At 30.5% G+C, this 14,752-nt stretch overlaps 1 protein-coding gene across 1 annotated transcript in view; it reads left to right on the top strand.

The window, feature by feature from the left end:
• Positions 1-1,590: 1,590 nt before the first annotated feature.
• The window catches only part of LOC108917626 (G-protein coupled receptor Mth2-like), a 22,727-nt gene continuing 9,565 nt past the window's right edge, over positions 1,591-14,752 (top strand). The window contains exons 1-2 of the mRNA XM_018724336.1: positions 1,591-2,355; positions 9,054-9,494. Coding sequence (XP_018579852.1) covers positions 1,686-2,355; positions 9,054-9,494 — 1,111 coding nt within the window. The 5' untranslated portion in view covers positions 1,591-1,685. The remainder of the gene's footprint in view (positions 2,356-9,053; positions 9,495-14,752) is intronic.

Below are 14,752 nucleotides of genomic sequence, written 5' to 3'. Positions count from 1 at the left end.
AACATATCGAAGTTAGTCCGGCTCTGGTTCGGCAAAAAATACCTTAGAACGACAACTGTGACTATCGCCCTCTTTTCGATAGTATCCAAACTATAGAAATGTTGAAATACGAAGGATTTCTTCAATTGCTCGGCATGAAAAGATGACGGATAATATAAAATATCAGAACACGTACCTTTCCTGTTTTGTCCAATTGATTTATAAAACTACTCAATAATTCTTATTAATTCATGTATAAATAGTATCCTAAAAGCATTCTGCTGGGTGTGGGTATGTTTATAATACCGTACGCTTTTATCTGTATGTTCAACAGTCGTGTAAAGTTCAGGAAACGTAAGATAAAAAAATATGTTTTTTTTTTCTTACTTAAAATGTGTTGTCAGTTATCTCACACCCTGAAGAACACTTGTATGAGTAGTACAGTGAAGAGATATCGTTTCTAACTTGCTTAGATTTTTTAAACAATTGGACAAAAAATTCATTGAAAATTGCGCATAAAAACGCCCCCCTTAAGTGCATAATTTCTGCTATTTTTCAAATTATTGAAACCGAATTACGCCATGCAATAAATCGATTTTATTTTTTTTACTCGAAAACGATGCGTCATAAGAAAAACAATCAATAAGCCACTTTTCTTCCAAATTGAACAAGGAATTTAAGAAAAATCGGTGGTGTATTATTTTTTTCATTAAAAATATCCAACGACGTGCCTGTGCGCTCGCCACTGGTGAAACTAAAAACAATATTTTTGTTGTAAAACATGTATTGTTGTTAATTGTCAAAGCTTGTAAAATTTCATTAAAATATTCTGAGCGGTTTCCGCAATATTTATAAATTTGCATTTTTTTAATTAAAACTTTAACACCCTATAGATCGGAGACTAAGCGTTTTCGATATATTGTACGTTAAGGAAATATCACAAATTACTTGTACTATAACCTCCTGCAAGGAATGCATCGACTTACCAAACACCCTGTATACAATAATATTAACGCAAAAATAGTGGTTGTTATTTTATGTAGCATTTCTTTTTCTTTACGCATTATTTGGTTGTTGTGCATTGTGTTTAAAATATTGAATATCACCAACTGGCATAATCTTTTTTTTGTCCAACTAAGATGATTAATTCGATTTACTCTTACAAACATTAAATCATCTATAGAAATAAACTAAGTGCCTACTAGGCAAGTGTGCCTAATAATATAATTTAATAATTTAATTTGTTATAAAATATGTAATTTGAATTCAGGTCATAGAATTAGATCAGAAGCAAATATTACTCGTAGTAGGAAAGGTCTTACTGGGATTCCATGATAAAAAACATTTTTGAAAATTTGTCTTTGCTTTCTAAATTACGAAGATGGTGCCACTAAAAGTGGAACACAGTGATTTAAATAACCAATTATTACCGATTCATGAAGTCCATGCTGTTATCGTTCTCTTCGCGTAGACCCGCAGACGAGAAGTCAGTTTATACCGAATACATTTAAATACCTTTAAAATAATTATTCCGAAAACCTACCCCTACTACTATACTTCCTACGGACGGCATCGCCAATCTGAACATTATTTAGTCATGCCCCGATCGCCGCGTGTATCAAACCAACAACAAAACCCTGCGGTGCAAACAGCGATCTCTGAATAGTATCATTAATTATGTTATTAACTCTGTAATAACTGAAAACATGTATTTATTTGCGATAGCCTTGTTGATAATGGTGGTTTCTCACGGAAGTTGTTATTATTCGAAATGTTGCAAAATCGAAGAGCACTTGGTTGAAAGAAACTCTTCTCATACCTGTGTAGAAGATAAATTAAGACGAATGTACGTTTTAACAAATGAAACCGATTATCTAAAAGACAGTTTTGATGGTGAATGTGTGGATACCAAAACGGATTTTTCTACCTTCAAGGTTACCGGTGGAAAAGTTGTGGAGAAGGGGCCTATGAACGAAAATATTTTTTCCAAATGTTGCCCTTTAAATTACACTTACAATTCTGTTTTACATTCTTGTGAAGAGTCAGAAGCTGACTTCAATTTCATGGAAGGGCCTTTCGTCAAAATTGGATTGCCCGGTTGTAAAGTTATAGTAGACCAAGAGTTGACTGATATAACCCAAAAGTACCATGACTTAAAACATTCTGCTTCTCCAGAATCCTATTGTTTCGACAGGAACGAAAAAGGGTCATTTGTTTACAGACAATGCAAGAAGGATTTAGAAGTTTGCGAAAATATCAGATGTATTAAAAAATGCTGCCCTGATGGTCAAAGTTTCATAAACCGATCCCAGTGTTTTGATACTTACACGCATGGATTAAATTTGTCTACTTTTCTGAATGTAGACAAAGCTGAAGGTATGTTTACTTATTTTTAGAAATATATACATTGTAGGAATACAGTAGTAAAAAAACTATCTTCTTAAGTGCTTTATCCCGGGTGTGTGGTCTGGGCCTGGCCGCTAACAATAAATTTAAAAAATCGACGTTTATTGAAAGCGGCTTCTTAATTATAGCGATTGTCACTTTTTTATCTGGAACAGTATATATTTTTTTAATATGATATAAGCTTCTTTCCTCAACCTAGCATTATATGACACCTAATTTAATTTTTCCAAAAAATTTACGGATACAATATGGAAGTACATAAAAAAATTGTATGCAAAATTTTAAAGGTTTTTAAGTCATAATTATTATTGGTATGTGAGCTGTTATGTTTTTGGAATTAATTTGTATAACGACTGTTATACCTGTACATATAATTGTATTAATAAAAAAAATTGCGACATTTTTACGAGACACCTGGTGTTATGACAGAATTTTTGAAAAACAAACCAAACAAAGTGTATGAAAATCACATAGAATTGTTTTCTTTTAAATTACAGATGAACTAATTATGTTTTAAATTAAAAATAGGTACAATTCAATTCTGTAAAATGTTTCTTTTCTTTGTCGGTTAAAAAGATTATTAAGTTTATTTAACAAATTTAAATATGCATTTCAAATTTCCATATACGCGTAAACGATACACAAAACACGAACATTCCCAAATTTTTCGTATATAAATATTTTATGAATCTTTGAGGACGTAGGCTTTTCTACAAGTTTTGGGATTGGAAATTGTACTGGTGGGTGTAACTTAATTTTAAACATAGGTATTGATACGATTAGCGGATATAAATTAATGCAGTAAGAACCATGCACCTCTGGCGTATGTTAACAAGACAACCGCTCAGTAAATAAACAGCTTTAGAAGATATACATACATGTATTTATAAAAATCTTCAACAGCAACGTAATGTGAAAAATTAGAAATGTAGAGTTAAAGCTGTCTGTTTACATAAAAGTAGGAATAAATCAGTATTCACTCATGATCTTAAAAGCAAGTGAAGTGGTGATATGTTAAAAGCAATTAAATCAAAATCGAAATCATTCTTTTTTTTATTGCTCACGATTACTTGTGTATGATATATTGGATATAAAGCCACATTTTTGCGTATAAATTTCTTTTGAAGAAAATAGGCGTCACTACGATTGCAATCATAACATAAATTTATTTAAAATACATAAGGAAATATGTTAATAATGTCAAAGACCCACGAGTTTTACATTTTGCTGTTTTTACCACTCGATCTTTTGTGATTAAAACTCTTTCAGCGCCACGTTAGTTATCACAGCTCTTATTTATTTTGAATTTAATGCGGTGTTTCCAACGTCAAGCGTAATTTTAGGACAAAATAACATTTGGGGAAACACTGACCTAAATATTTTTACGCTTTTGATACCTAAGAGAATATATCAATGAATAATCTTTTAAATCCCTTGTTGCATGTTAAAAACGAATTGACGACAATATTTACATATTCCAGAAGCATTTATATTCGTACCTGTCTGATGATATAAATGACATATTGAAGTAGGTACTTTTAAAATCTTGTTTATATTAAGATAATGTTACACTAATAAAAGTTTTATGTAAATTTACACACTATAGGTTATTGGTTATTTTGAGTACCTAATGTAAAATTACATCATCAAGTAAAGTTATATTGAACATGTAATTTTACATTTTTTGTGTAATTCCCCAAAATGTAAATTTACATTATCGATATATGTAATTTCACAACCTAAGGTGTACTTTTACTAAGAAATAGGAAAACTACATAGTATTCTTAAGAAAAAAAAATCTAGACATTATTATTCTGTAATATTTACAGCTTTCTTAACATAATAGTACAAAGAAATACTTGGTAACCTCTCTACTTATTTAAAAGACAAAGTACATATTTAATTTTATACACCTTTTTTTTAGTGACATCTGTATCCTTCAATGTTTAAATTTAAAAATAAGCTGTCACATACTACCCTCGAAAACAGTATAATTATTCTTACATCTCTTTAATTATGAGGACTAATTAAATAAACAATATGTATTTATCTGAGACAAAAGAAATACCTACATATTCTTCCATAAAATTCACTTCTAATTTAAAATAATTAAGTATAAAGGAAAAACATTCTTCATGTAGGTGTTTTTTGGGGTGGAATATTTGAACCATTTCGACAGTAGTGGCCACATCTTGAGAACATTAAACAAAAAACAAAATATAGTGTAACTAAAATAATAAGTAACATGTGTTTGTGTATAAAGGTTAGGGAAAGTTCAGAATGGTTATCATTGATGATGTTCTTCATACTCATCAACTTTAAATAAATATATACTATATGTATATGTTACTTTAATATTTATTTATAACATTATATTGAGGTTAAAACACTGTGCTGTAGTAATACGCTACAAATGAATTTAAACATGCCTACTGAACAATTAGCACAGTTCTATACACTCGCGGGCTAACACCATACCGGATGATCACATGATTACTCTCATTGATTGAGCCAAATCAGATGTAAATTCACACTTTTATTTGCATATTTACATCAAAGATGAAGATTATTTAAAAGACATAATAAATTAGGAATACCTAATACATTTAAAAATGTTAAAATACAACGTATGAAGAAGAAGAATACATCGCAAACAGAAAATATACACTGAAACGTGTTTACACAATATATCATGTATGTTCAATTCATTTACATTTTTTGTATAAAAACTATTACGAATATGTAAAAAGGCTATGTAAATTTCTACAATTTTTATCAGTGTACTGCTCTGAAACGGGTCTTGAATATTGTATTACTTACTTAAGAATCTATTCAATAAACATTCATACAGGTTAGCTCTATTTTTTTAACAAAATAAATTTAAATTTTAATTTAGGACGTGAGATGGTTCTTATAAAGCATGATGGAATGTAGTAGTTATTGATATTATATGCTATTGTTCAGTCGAAGCGGAACATCCAAAGATTGAGAAGTTGAAAGGTGTATTACGAAATTATCCAACAGACGCCATTCTTTATTTATTTGTATTGACAGCAGCTTCAAAATGGCATACTATGCACATACTTCAGAAATTGACATGCTTTTATACGAGGTATTGTAAAAGTTAGCGATTCTCTCAGAATATCTTATATTTTTTTCCATAGTAATCGTTATCCCTGTTATTCAAATTAAAGACGTTTTTATTAAAACAATTTTACACTAGAATAAATTTTTAAAAAGTGTAACAAATATCAAACTTAATATTAATTTGTATAATATTAAGAAACAATTGCCATCTGGTATCGTCGACCAATACTGTTAATGCCTTTATCAGTTATAAGGTGTTCCAATATTCTATATACAGGGTGTCCCGTAAAGTATGTTACAAACTTTGGGTGGTGATAGTACATAAAAAAATATGACTAAAAACTCTAATAAACATAACCTCTTAAACGCACCGTTTTGAAGTTATAGGCCTTAAAAGGTGCAACTACAAAAGTAGTTTTTGTGACGTAACTCTTTGTTGGAAAAAGAAAACATAATGAAATTTTCAGGGACTAGTCAGCTTTAGGAAGCCAATAAATAATGTGGATATTAATAAAATTGAGAAAGCGGAAGGGTGTTTTTTTATCACCCTGTATCCTATTTTTGGCCAAAAAAAGTTTTTCTGCAAATATACAGCAAATATCAGATTTTTAGAAAGACCATTGAATTTAGAAATTTTTTTGTCTCTTGCATTNGTCAAATTTAACACCTAGCGGTGAGTAAACTCCCTTTGCATTTTGTAAATTTATTAGAAAACTAATCATTTTACATAAAAAATGCAAGAGACAAAAAAATTTCTAAATTCAATGGTCTTTCTAAAAATCTTATGATATTTGCTGTATCTTTGCAGAAAAATTTTTTTTGGCAAAAAATAGGATACAGGGTGATAAAAAAACACCCTTCTGCTTTCTCGATTTTATTCATATCCGCATTATTTATTGATTTCCTAAAGCTGATTAGCCCCTGAAAATTTCATTAAGTTTTCTTTTTCCAACAAAGAGTTACGTCATAAAAACTACTTTTATAGTTGCACCTTTGAAGGTCTGTAACTTCAAAATGGTGCGTTTAAGAGGTTATGTTTATTAGAGTTTTTAGTCATATTTTTTTATGTACTATCACCACCCAAAGTTTGTAACATACTTTACGGGACACCCTGTATATGTACCTACCACATCAAGATCATTTTAAGGTCAAAGTAAAGAAAAGGCCTTTCACGAATGTTAACCTGTAAGTATGTATGCTTTTGACGTCACTGAATTTAAAGCCAATTAAAAAAAATGCATTTTTCTGGCTTCCACCACCTCTTCTGTAAAAAAAAAATTCCAGAAGCTCTAGGGCACATACTTTCTCCAATATCGTACCTCGCCGACCTTAGTGGGACACCATGTACAAATATACAGGGACGGAAAATCCCTTCCACAAATAAGAAGTGGATCTTATTTGTGGAAAGGCGAAATAGGCGGTGACTATTAGACGTTTTCATTATAGCCATCTTTCTCTATCGCACGGATTTCTATGACTTTCTTTATCGCTCTCACGTAACGGCCGATGAACCATGGGGACTTTCCGACCTTGTATATGGACATATATTTTTGCTGCACCTTCGAATTTTTTCCCCTTTCAGCACAACAGGGTGTTTTAACTGGAATATAAATTCATGTTTACCATTTATGAATATGACAAAGCATACTGCGTAAAATTGTATTAATTTCCATTTCATTACGTAGGCGTATTGGGAAGGATTTTTTGTTGTTTGCACAAGGGAATATGTAAGTGCGAGTATAGCTAAATTTGATCTAAATGGAATACATTCACAATTTGAATAAGACCTGCTTGTTTAAACAGTTAATAAAACTATCATTATGACGTATCAGTATTATCATGAAGTCCACTTTAAAAAAATATACAGGGTGTTTTCAGAGATAGTGCGCACATTTTACGAGAGCTTCCTCAGTTAAACTAAGCAAAAAGGATTTATAGAAATATTGATTTGGAGATGAGTATCTTTAAGAACAAAAGAAAAGATCAAAAGAGAAAAAATCATCACGAGTTCGAAATGCTAGTTTTTCTATTTGTATCTATGATTTTTTTAATGTTTCAGTTTGTTTCAGCAAATTAAAAACTGCTTGGACTTTGTTACTGTGGATACTCCAAGAAGATTTCAGCACTTCTAGTATCTTACTGGAACAAACAATTTATTAAAATTGCACAGTAGTAATTATATTTTCTTTATATTTTATAACATAATAAAAGTTTTCCAAAATAAATAAATTATTAAAAATAGTGCATACACAACACAAAGATAAATATTAACAAGGCTAATATAAAATAATGACAAAAAATGTAAAAGAGTATATAAACATAGTTTAATACTGTAACAAGAGCATGAATTTAAAGAATAACGGAATGTTAAGTTTAACCTTAGAACATATATCACAGGAAAAAGCACGCTTGCGGCGACAGTATAGACGAGTGATAGAGAGAGAAAGATAATACTTTGGCCGATGATGAATTTGACCTTCTAAGACTTCTGTTCTCTTTTTGATTAATTTGAATATTATTTAATGTTCACATATATGTTTAATTTATACATTTTCAATTATTTATGTTTATTTGTTATTACTTCCGTTTCCTTGTACAGATTTAGCCCTAATTTTATTTCTGACACTATTAATTTTTTTATATCTTTATTTCCCAATTATACATATTATTTCTTAGGAAATACGGTGTCTTAATAAATAATAATTTAACGTCCCTAAGCTATTATTGAGAATTATCTATTTATTTCTTTTGAAAAAAATTGTCTGCAAACGTTGACTGCAGTAAAAAATTTGAAATAATTTTTTTCTAGACCGGTATATTTTAGGGATATGAAACAAGTGAGGAAGAAATAAATAACATTTTTTAAATAAATAAATTTGCGTCTTCTGTCTCTTCTCAAAAATCTATACCAAGAAAAAAATATTTCAACTCTGGTGAAGGCGTTCTTAGCGACTTCATGTTTAAGAAACTCTTCAAAATTAAATTTAATTGGAATATCTTAAAAAGTGACTTTGGATAGATATCTTAAAAGTTGTTTTTAAGAGCGGTAATTGTTTAAGAAATCAAAACAGTACAAAGTCGGATTATTTTTTCTCAAGCAAGCTACCGTTGAGGTATGGCCCATTTGCTTCCGCACACCCTGTATGGACCTATTTAGAATATTTTTACGTCTGGAATGTTCCTTCAATTTTCGTGTTATTACTTCTGGTATGACTAAGAATTTAGTAGGAGATAATGAGAACATTTAATGTGGTATTCTGTTTTTGTTTAAGTGCCCATTCAATGAATGAATATGTAATGAATTACATCTACATATATGTATAGTATGTTATGCCTTAGCGCCGTTATTTGCATAACAGTTATTAATCTTTAACCTATAAGTTCAATAAGATTTGCTATTCAGTAGGTAAAACTATACTTGTTTTGATGAATAGAAACAATTTTTTAATTACCCTATACAGGTATCTTTCTTATTTCAAAAGTTACAGTTTTTGCTCATTTAACACCTGTATTATTTATTTTACAATTAAAAAGTTGTAACCCTGATGTATATAATTTTCTTATCTGATAATGTATTCCAGAGCCCTTCGCCGTCATATCAAACCGAATATGCCCTTCAATATTCATAATGAGGGAAGGACAGTACACTTTTCATCTAGACGACAAGGGAATATTGACATTTTGGCAAAAGAAGACTAAATCTTTTATTCCTTTCAATGTCAGCGACATGAACTCCTACTGTATAGAGCATACCCGTACACCGACCTTTGATGGATACCTATTTTTTATGTGTTTCCCAGAGGAGCCTGCTGCCAAGAAATTTGAGTATACTGTATGGGCGAAAATTCTCTCGTGTATATTTCTAGTTTTGACAATTTTGGTGTATGCGATTCTCCATGAAACCCGAAACGTTTTTGGGAAATTACTTGTAAATTATTGCGCAGCAATATTTTTTAACGATGCCGTGTTGACCTACGGTCAGTTGAGCCTTTTTCCGAGTCATTCCAACTGTTTGGTAAGAGGTAAGTAGGGCTTATTGGTTCAACAATTAAGTAACAAGAAAAGGTGTTAGCTGGAAAATTTTAAAAGAATTTTAAGACTATTTTAAATTGTGTTGCTGTATTTTCGATGTTTTGTTGAGGAAAAGTAATTATTTTGGAAAAATGGCGCCAAAAAGAAAATTTTCGGTAAATTCGGAAATTTGAAAACAGCACAGTATATTTAAACAATACAGGGTGTCCGCAGATTTCACCGATAACGACAACCCTTTTACCGACGGCGTTAAAATTTGGCACATTTATTTGGACTATTATGGCGTATTATTTCTTACAGCTTTAGACAAATCGATATACTGGGTGGTAATTTTCTCCTTTGTTACCTCCTCTTTTAGCCGTCAAAGCTTATATATAAGTCGTATTTTTTTTTAAAAGGGCAGCAACATTGAAAAGGCCGTTTCATTAAAAAAAAATAATGTCTCATGAGAAAATCGCCTACAGAAAACTATTCTTGAGAAAAATGGCATTAATTATTTCGAGATCTGTATGTTTTGGTTTGCGGATTTAAAACTTTGAGTTCAGTAACCAAAATGTTAATTGCTGTGGCTATCAGGTAATGTCATTATTGTCATTTGCTCTAACATAAGTGACAGCGTATTGTTATTCTAGTATTATTTTAATATTAATTGATTTTGCAAGTTATTTAGAATATTCATTCAATGAGCTTGCCGACATGCATTTAGTATTGGAGGGTGCAGAATAAACTGTCGAGCTGCTGCACTATTGTACAGTGAAAGATTCCCGAATCACCTCACCATTCTACGTTCGTTTCGATTAAAAAAATTGTATTAAGACAATTAAATGTATGTAAAACTAATGTTCACAAAACTTTAAAACAGTAACTTCTTCGGCCATTTCATTTAACTCCTGCTCAAGAACTTAGATCCTATTGCCGCTAGTTGGTAAATGGCTTCGCAGAAAATAATAATTTACTTCAAAAATTATTTTTTACCGACGAATTTTGACATCTTTGAAGGCCTGTAACTAAAAAACCAAAAATTTTTTATTTAACTTTTTTCGTATATTATCATAGTTATTTATGGTCGTGAATTTACAGCCAAACGATGAAATTTGCGAACACCCTGTATATTAAAAAGGACTGTTGACTACAATTTATATAGAAAATACGACTAATTTGAAAAAACACAATAGTACGATATTCTTTTACAATATATATTTTTTCATTCTAGATCTATAAAATTATCAAGTTTGAAAAATCCTGTAAAACTTTCCACCAAATAGTATCTTGTTTTACGGATAGCAACTGAGATATTTCTAATACAATGTTATAAAAAGCCCTTAAAAAAAACGTTATTTACAAATTATTTCTTATCAACTTCACATGTATTTTAAAAAGACGAAGTTTGTCGATAACTTAAGAATGACGTTATTATTTCCAGTGTAATAAAGTTTATATAGTGATTTGAGGAAACTATATGTTTATCATATTTTTGAATAATAATTAAAATTGTAGTACTTAATAGCTAAAAGAAATACATAAAAATACGANTATAAACATAGTTTAATACTGTAACAAGAGCATGAATTTAAAGAATATCGGAAAACATTGAATGTTAAGTTTAACCTTAGAACATATATCACAGGAAAAAGCACGCTTGCGGCGACAGTATAGACGAGTGATAGAGAGAGAAAGATAATACTTTGGCCGATGATGAATTTGACCTTCTAAGACTTCTGTTCTCTTTTTGATTAATTTGAATATTATTTAATGTTCACATATATGTTTAATTTATACATTTTCAATTATTTATGTTTATTTGTTATTACTTCCGTTTCCTTGTACAGATTTAGCCCTAATTTTATTTCTGACACTATTAATTTTTTTATATCTTTATTTCCCAATTATACATATTATTTCTTAGGAAATACGGTGTCTTAATAAATAATAATTTGACGTTGCTAAGCTATTATTGAGAATTATCTATTTATTTCTTTTGATAAAATTTGTCTGCAACCGTTGACTGCAGTAAAAAATTTGAAATAATTTTTTTCTAGACCGGTATATTTTAGGGATATGACACAAGTGAGGAAGAAATAAATAACATTTTTTAAATAAATAAATTTGCGTTTCAAAAAACTTCTGTCTCTTCTCAAAAATCTATACCTAGAAAAAAATATTTCAACTCTGGTGAAGGCGTCCTTAGCGACTTCTTTGTTTAAGAAACTCTTCAAAATTAAATTTAATTGGAATATCTTAAAAAGTGACTTTGGATAGATATCTTAAAAGTTGTTTTTAAGAGCGGTAATTGTTTAAGAAATCAAAACAGCACAGAGTCGGATTATTTTTACTCAAGCAAGCTACCGTTGAGGTATGGCCCATTTGCTTCCGCACACCCTGTATGGACCTATTTAGAATATTTTTACGTCTGGAATGTTCCTTCAATTTTCGTGTTATTACTTCTGGTATGACTAAGAATTTAGTAGGAGATAATGAGAACATTTAATGTGGTATTCTGTTTTTGTTTAAGTGCCCATTCAATGAATGAATATGTAATGAATTACATCTACATATATGTATAGTATGTTATGCCTTAGCGCCGTTATTTGCATAACAGTTATTAATCTTTAACCTATAAGTTCAATAAGATTTGCTATTCAGTAGGTAAAACTATACTTGTTTTGATGAATAGAAACAATTTTTTAATTACCCTATACAGGTATCTTTCTTATTTCAAAAGTTACAGTTTTTGCTCATTTAACACCTGTATTATTTATTTTACAATTAAAAAGTTGTAACCCTGATGTATATAATTTTCTTATCTGATAATGTATTCCAGAGCCCTTCGCCGTCATATCAAACCGAATATGCCCTTCAATATTCATAATGAGGGAAGGACAGTACACTTTTCATCTAGACGACAAGGGAATATTGACATTTTGGCAAAAGAAGACTAAATCTTTTATTCCTTTCAATGTCAGCGACATGAACTCCTACTGTATAGAGCATACCCGTACACCGACCTTTGATGGATACCTATTTTTTATGTGTTTCCCAGAGGAGCCTGCTGCCAAGAAATTTGAGTATACTGTATGGGCGAAAATTCTCTCGTGTATATTTCTAGTTTTGACAATTTTGGTGTATGCGATTCTCCATGAAACCCGAAACGTTTTTGGGAAATTACTTGTAAATTATTGCGCAGCAATATTTTTTAACGATGCCGTGTTGACCTACGGTCAGTTGAGCCTTTTTCCGAGTCATTCCAACTGTTTGGTAAGAGGTAAGTAGGGCTTATTGGTTCAACAATTAAGTAACAAGAAAAGGTGTTAGCTGGAAAATTTTAAAAGAATTTTAAGACTATTTTAAATTGTGTTGCTGTATTTTCGATGTTTTGTTGAGGAAAAGTAATTATTTTGGAAAAATGGCGCCAAAAAGAAAATTTTCGGTAAATTCGGAAATTTGAAAACAGCACATTATATGGAAACAATACAGGGTGTCCGCAAATTTCACCGACAACGACAACCCTTTTACCGACGGCGTTAAAATTTGGCACATTTATTTGGACTATTATGGCGTCTTATTTTTTACAGCATTAGACAAATCGATATGCTGGGTGGTAATTTTCTCCTTTGTTACCTCCCCTTTTAGCCGTCAAAGCTTATATATAAGACGTATTTTTTTTTAAAAGGGCAGCAACATTGAAAAGGCCATTTCATTGAAAAAAATAATGTCTCATGAGAAAATCGCCTACAGAAAACCATTCTTGAGAAAAATGGCATTAATTATTTCGAGGTCTGTATGTTTTGGTTTGCGGATTTAAAACTTTGAGTTCAGTAGGCGATGAAACCAAAATGTTAATTGCTGTGGCTATCAGGTAATGTCATTATTGTCATTTGCTTTAACATAAGTGACAGCGTATTGTTATTCTAGTTTTATTTTAATATGAATTGATTTTGCTAGTTATTTGGAATATTCATTCAATGAGCTTGCCGACATGCATTTAGTATTAGGAGGGTGCAGGATAAACTGTCGAGCTGCTGCACTATTGTACAGTGAAAGATCACCTCACCATTCTACGTTCGTTTCGATTAAAGAAATTGTATTAAGACAATTAAATGTATGTAAAACTAATGTTCACAAAACTTTAAAACAGCAACTTTTTCGGCCATTTCATTTAACTCCTGCTCAAGAACTTAGATCCTATTGCCGCTAGTTGGTGAATGGCTTCGCAGAAGATAATAATTTATTTCAAAAATTATTTTTTACCGACGAATTTTGACATCTTTGAAGGCCTGTAACTAAAAAACCAAAAATTTTTTATTTAACTTTTTTTCGTATATTATCATATTTATTTATCGTCGTGAATATGCAGCCAAACGATGAAATTTGCGGACACCCTGTATATTAAAAAGGACTGTTGACTACAATTTATATAGAAAATACGACTAATTTGAAAAACCACAATAGTACGATATTCTTTTACAATATATTTTTTTTTCATTCTAGAACTATAAAATTATCAAGTTTGAAAAATCCTGTAAAACTTTCCACCAAATAGTATCTTGTTTTACGGATAGCAACTGAGATATTTCTAATACAATGTTATAAAAAGCCCTTAAAAAAAACGTTATTTACAAATTATTTCTTATCAACTTCACATGTATTTTAAAAAGACGAAGTTTGTCGATAACTTAAAACTGATATAAGAATGACGTTATTATTTCCAGTAAAATAAAGTGATAGAGTGATTTGAGGAAACTATTATGTTTATCACATTTTTGAATAATAATTAAAATTGTAGTACTTAATAGCTAAAAGAAATACATAAAAATACGAAAAATACTGGTAATACAGGGCGATTCACAAATATTTTTAATGAAGCGTCCTAGTAGTCCAGTTACTCAGGGTTTTTACCTCCAAATTATTTATAACTGAACCGATTGATGTGAAATTTTGACTGAATGTGGGGAATGCCTCAAGGAACAAAACTTATATAGTGCCGAAGTGTGCTTTTGCCCTGGGGGTGGTTCCCACCCCTTCTTGGGGGTGGAAATTTTTACGCCCAAAATAACCACAGGAATCGATAGAGGAGTCAATTTTAAGTAACAAATGTTATATAAAGTTTTTTGGATAATCCAATATTTTCCGAGTAATTCGTCATCGAAAATGTTGATTTTTTACTGAAAAAGTGCTTGTTTTCGGACAGTTTCTTGCAAATAACTCTGAAACCATTGGATTTAACGAAAAAGTTGTAATGAACAAAAAG

The sequence above is a fragment of the Anoplophora glabripennis genome, unplaced genomic scaffold (assembly GCF_000390285.2).
Source record: "Anoplophora glabripennis isolate ALB-LARVAE unplaced genomic scaffold, Agla_2.0 scaffold71, whole genome shotgun sequence".
NCBI lineage: Eukaryota > Metazoa > Arthropoda > Insecta > Coleoptera > Cerambycidae > Anoplophora > Anoplophora glabripennis.
The sequence above is the reverse complement of the archived record's forward strand: the minus strand, read 5'-3'. Positions and strand labels throughout refer to the sequence as shown.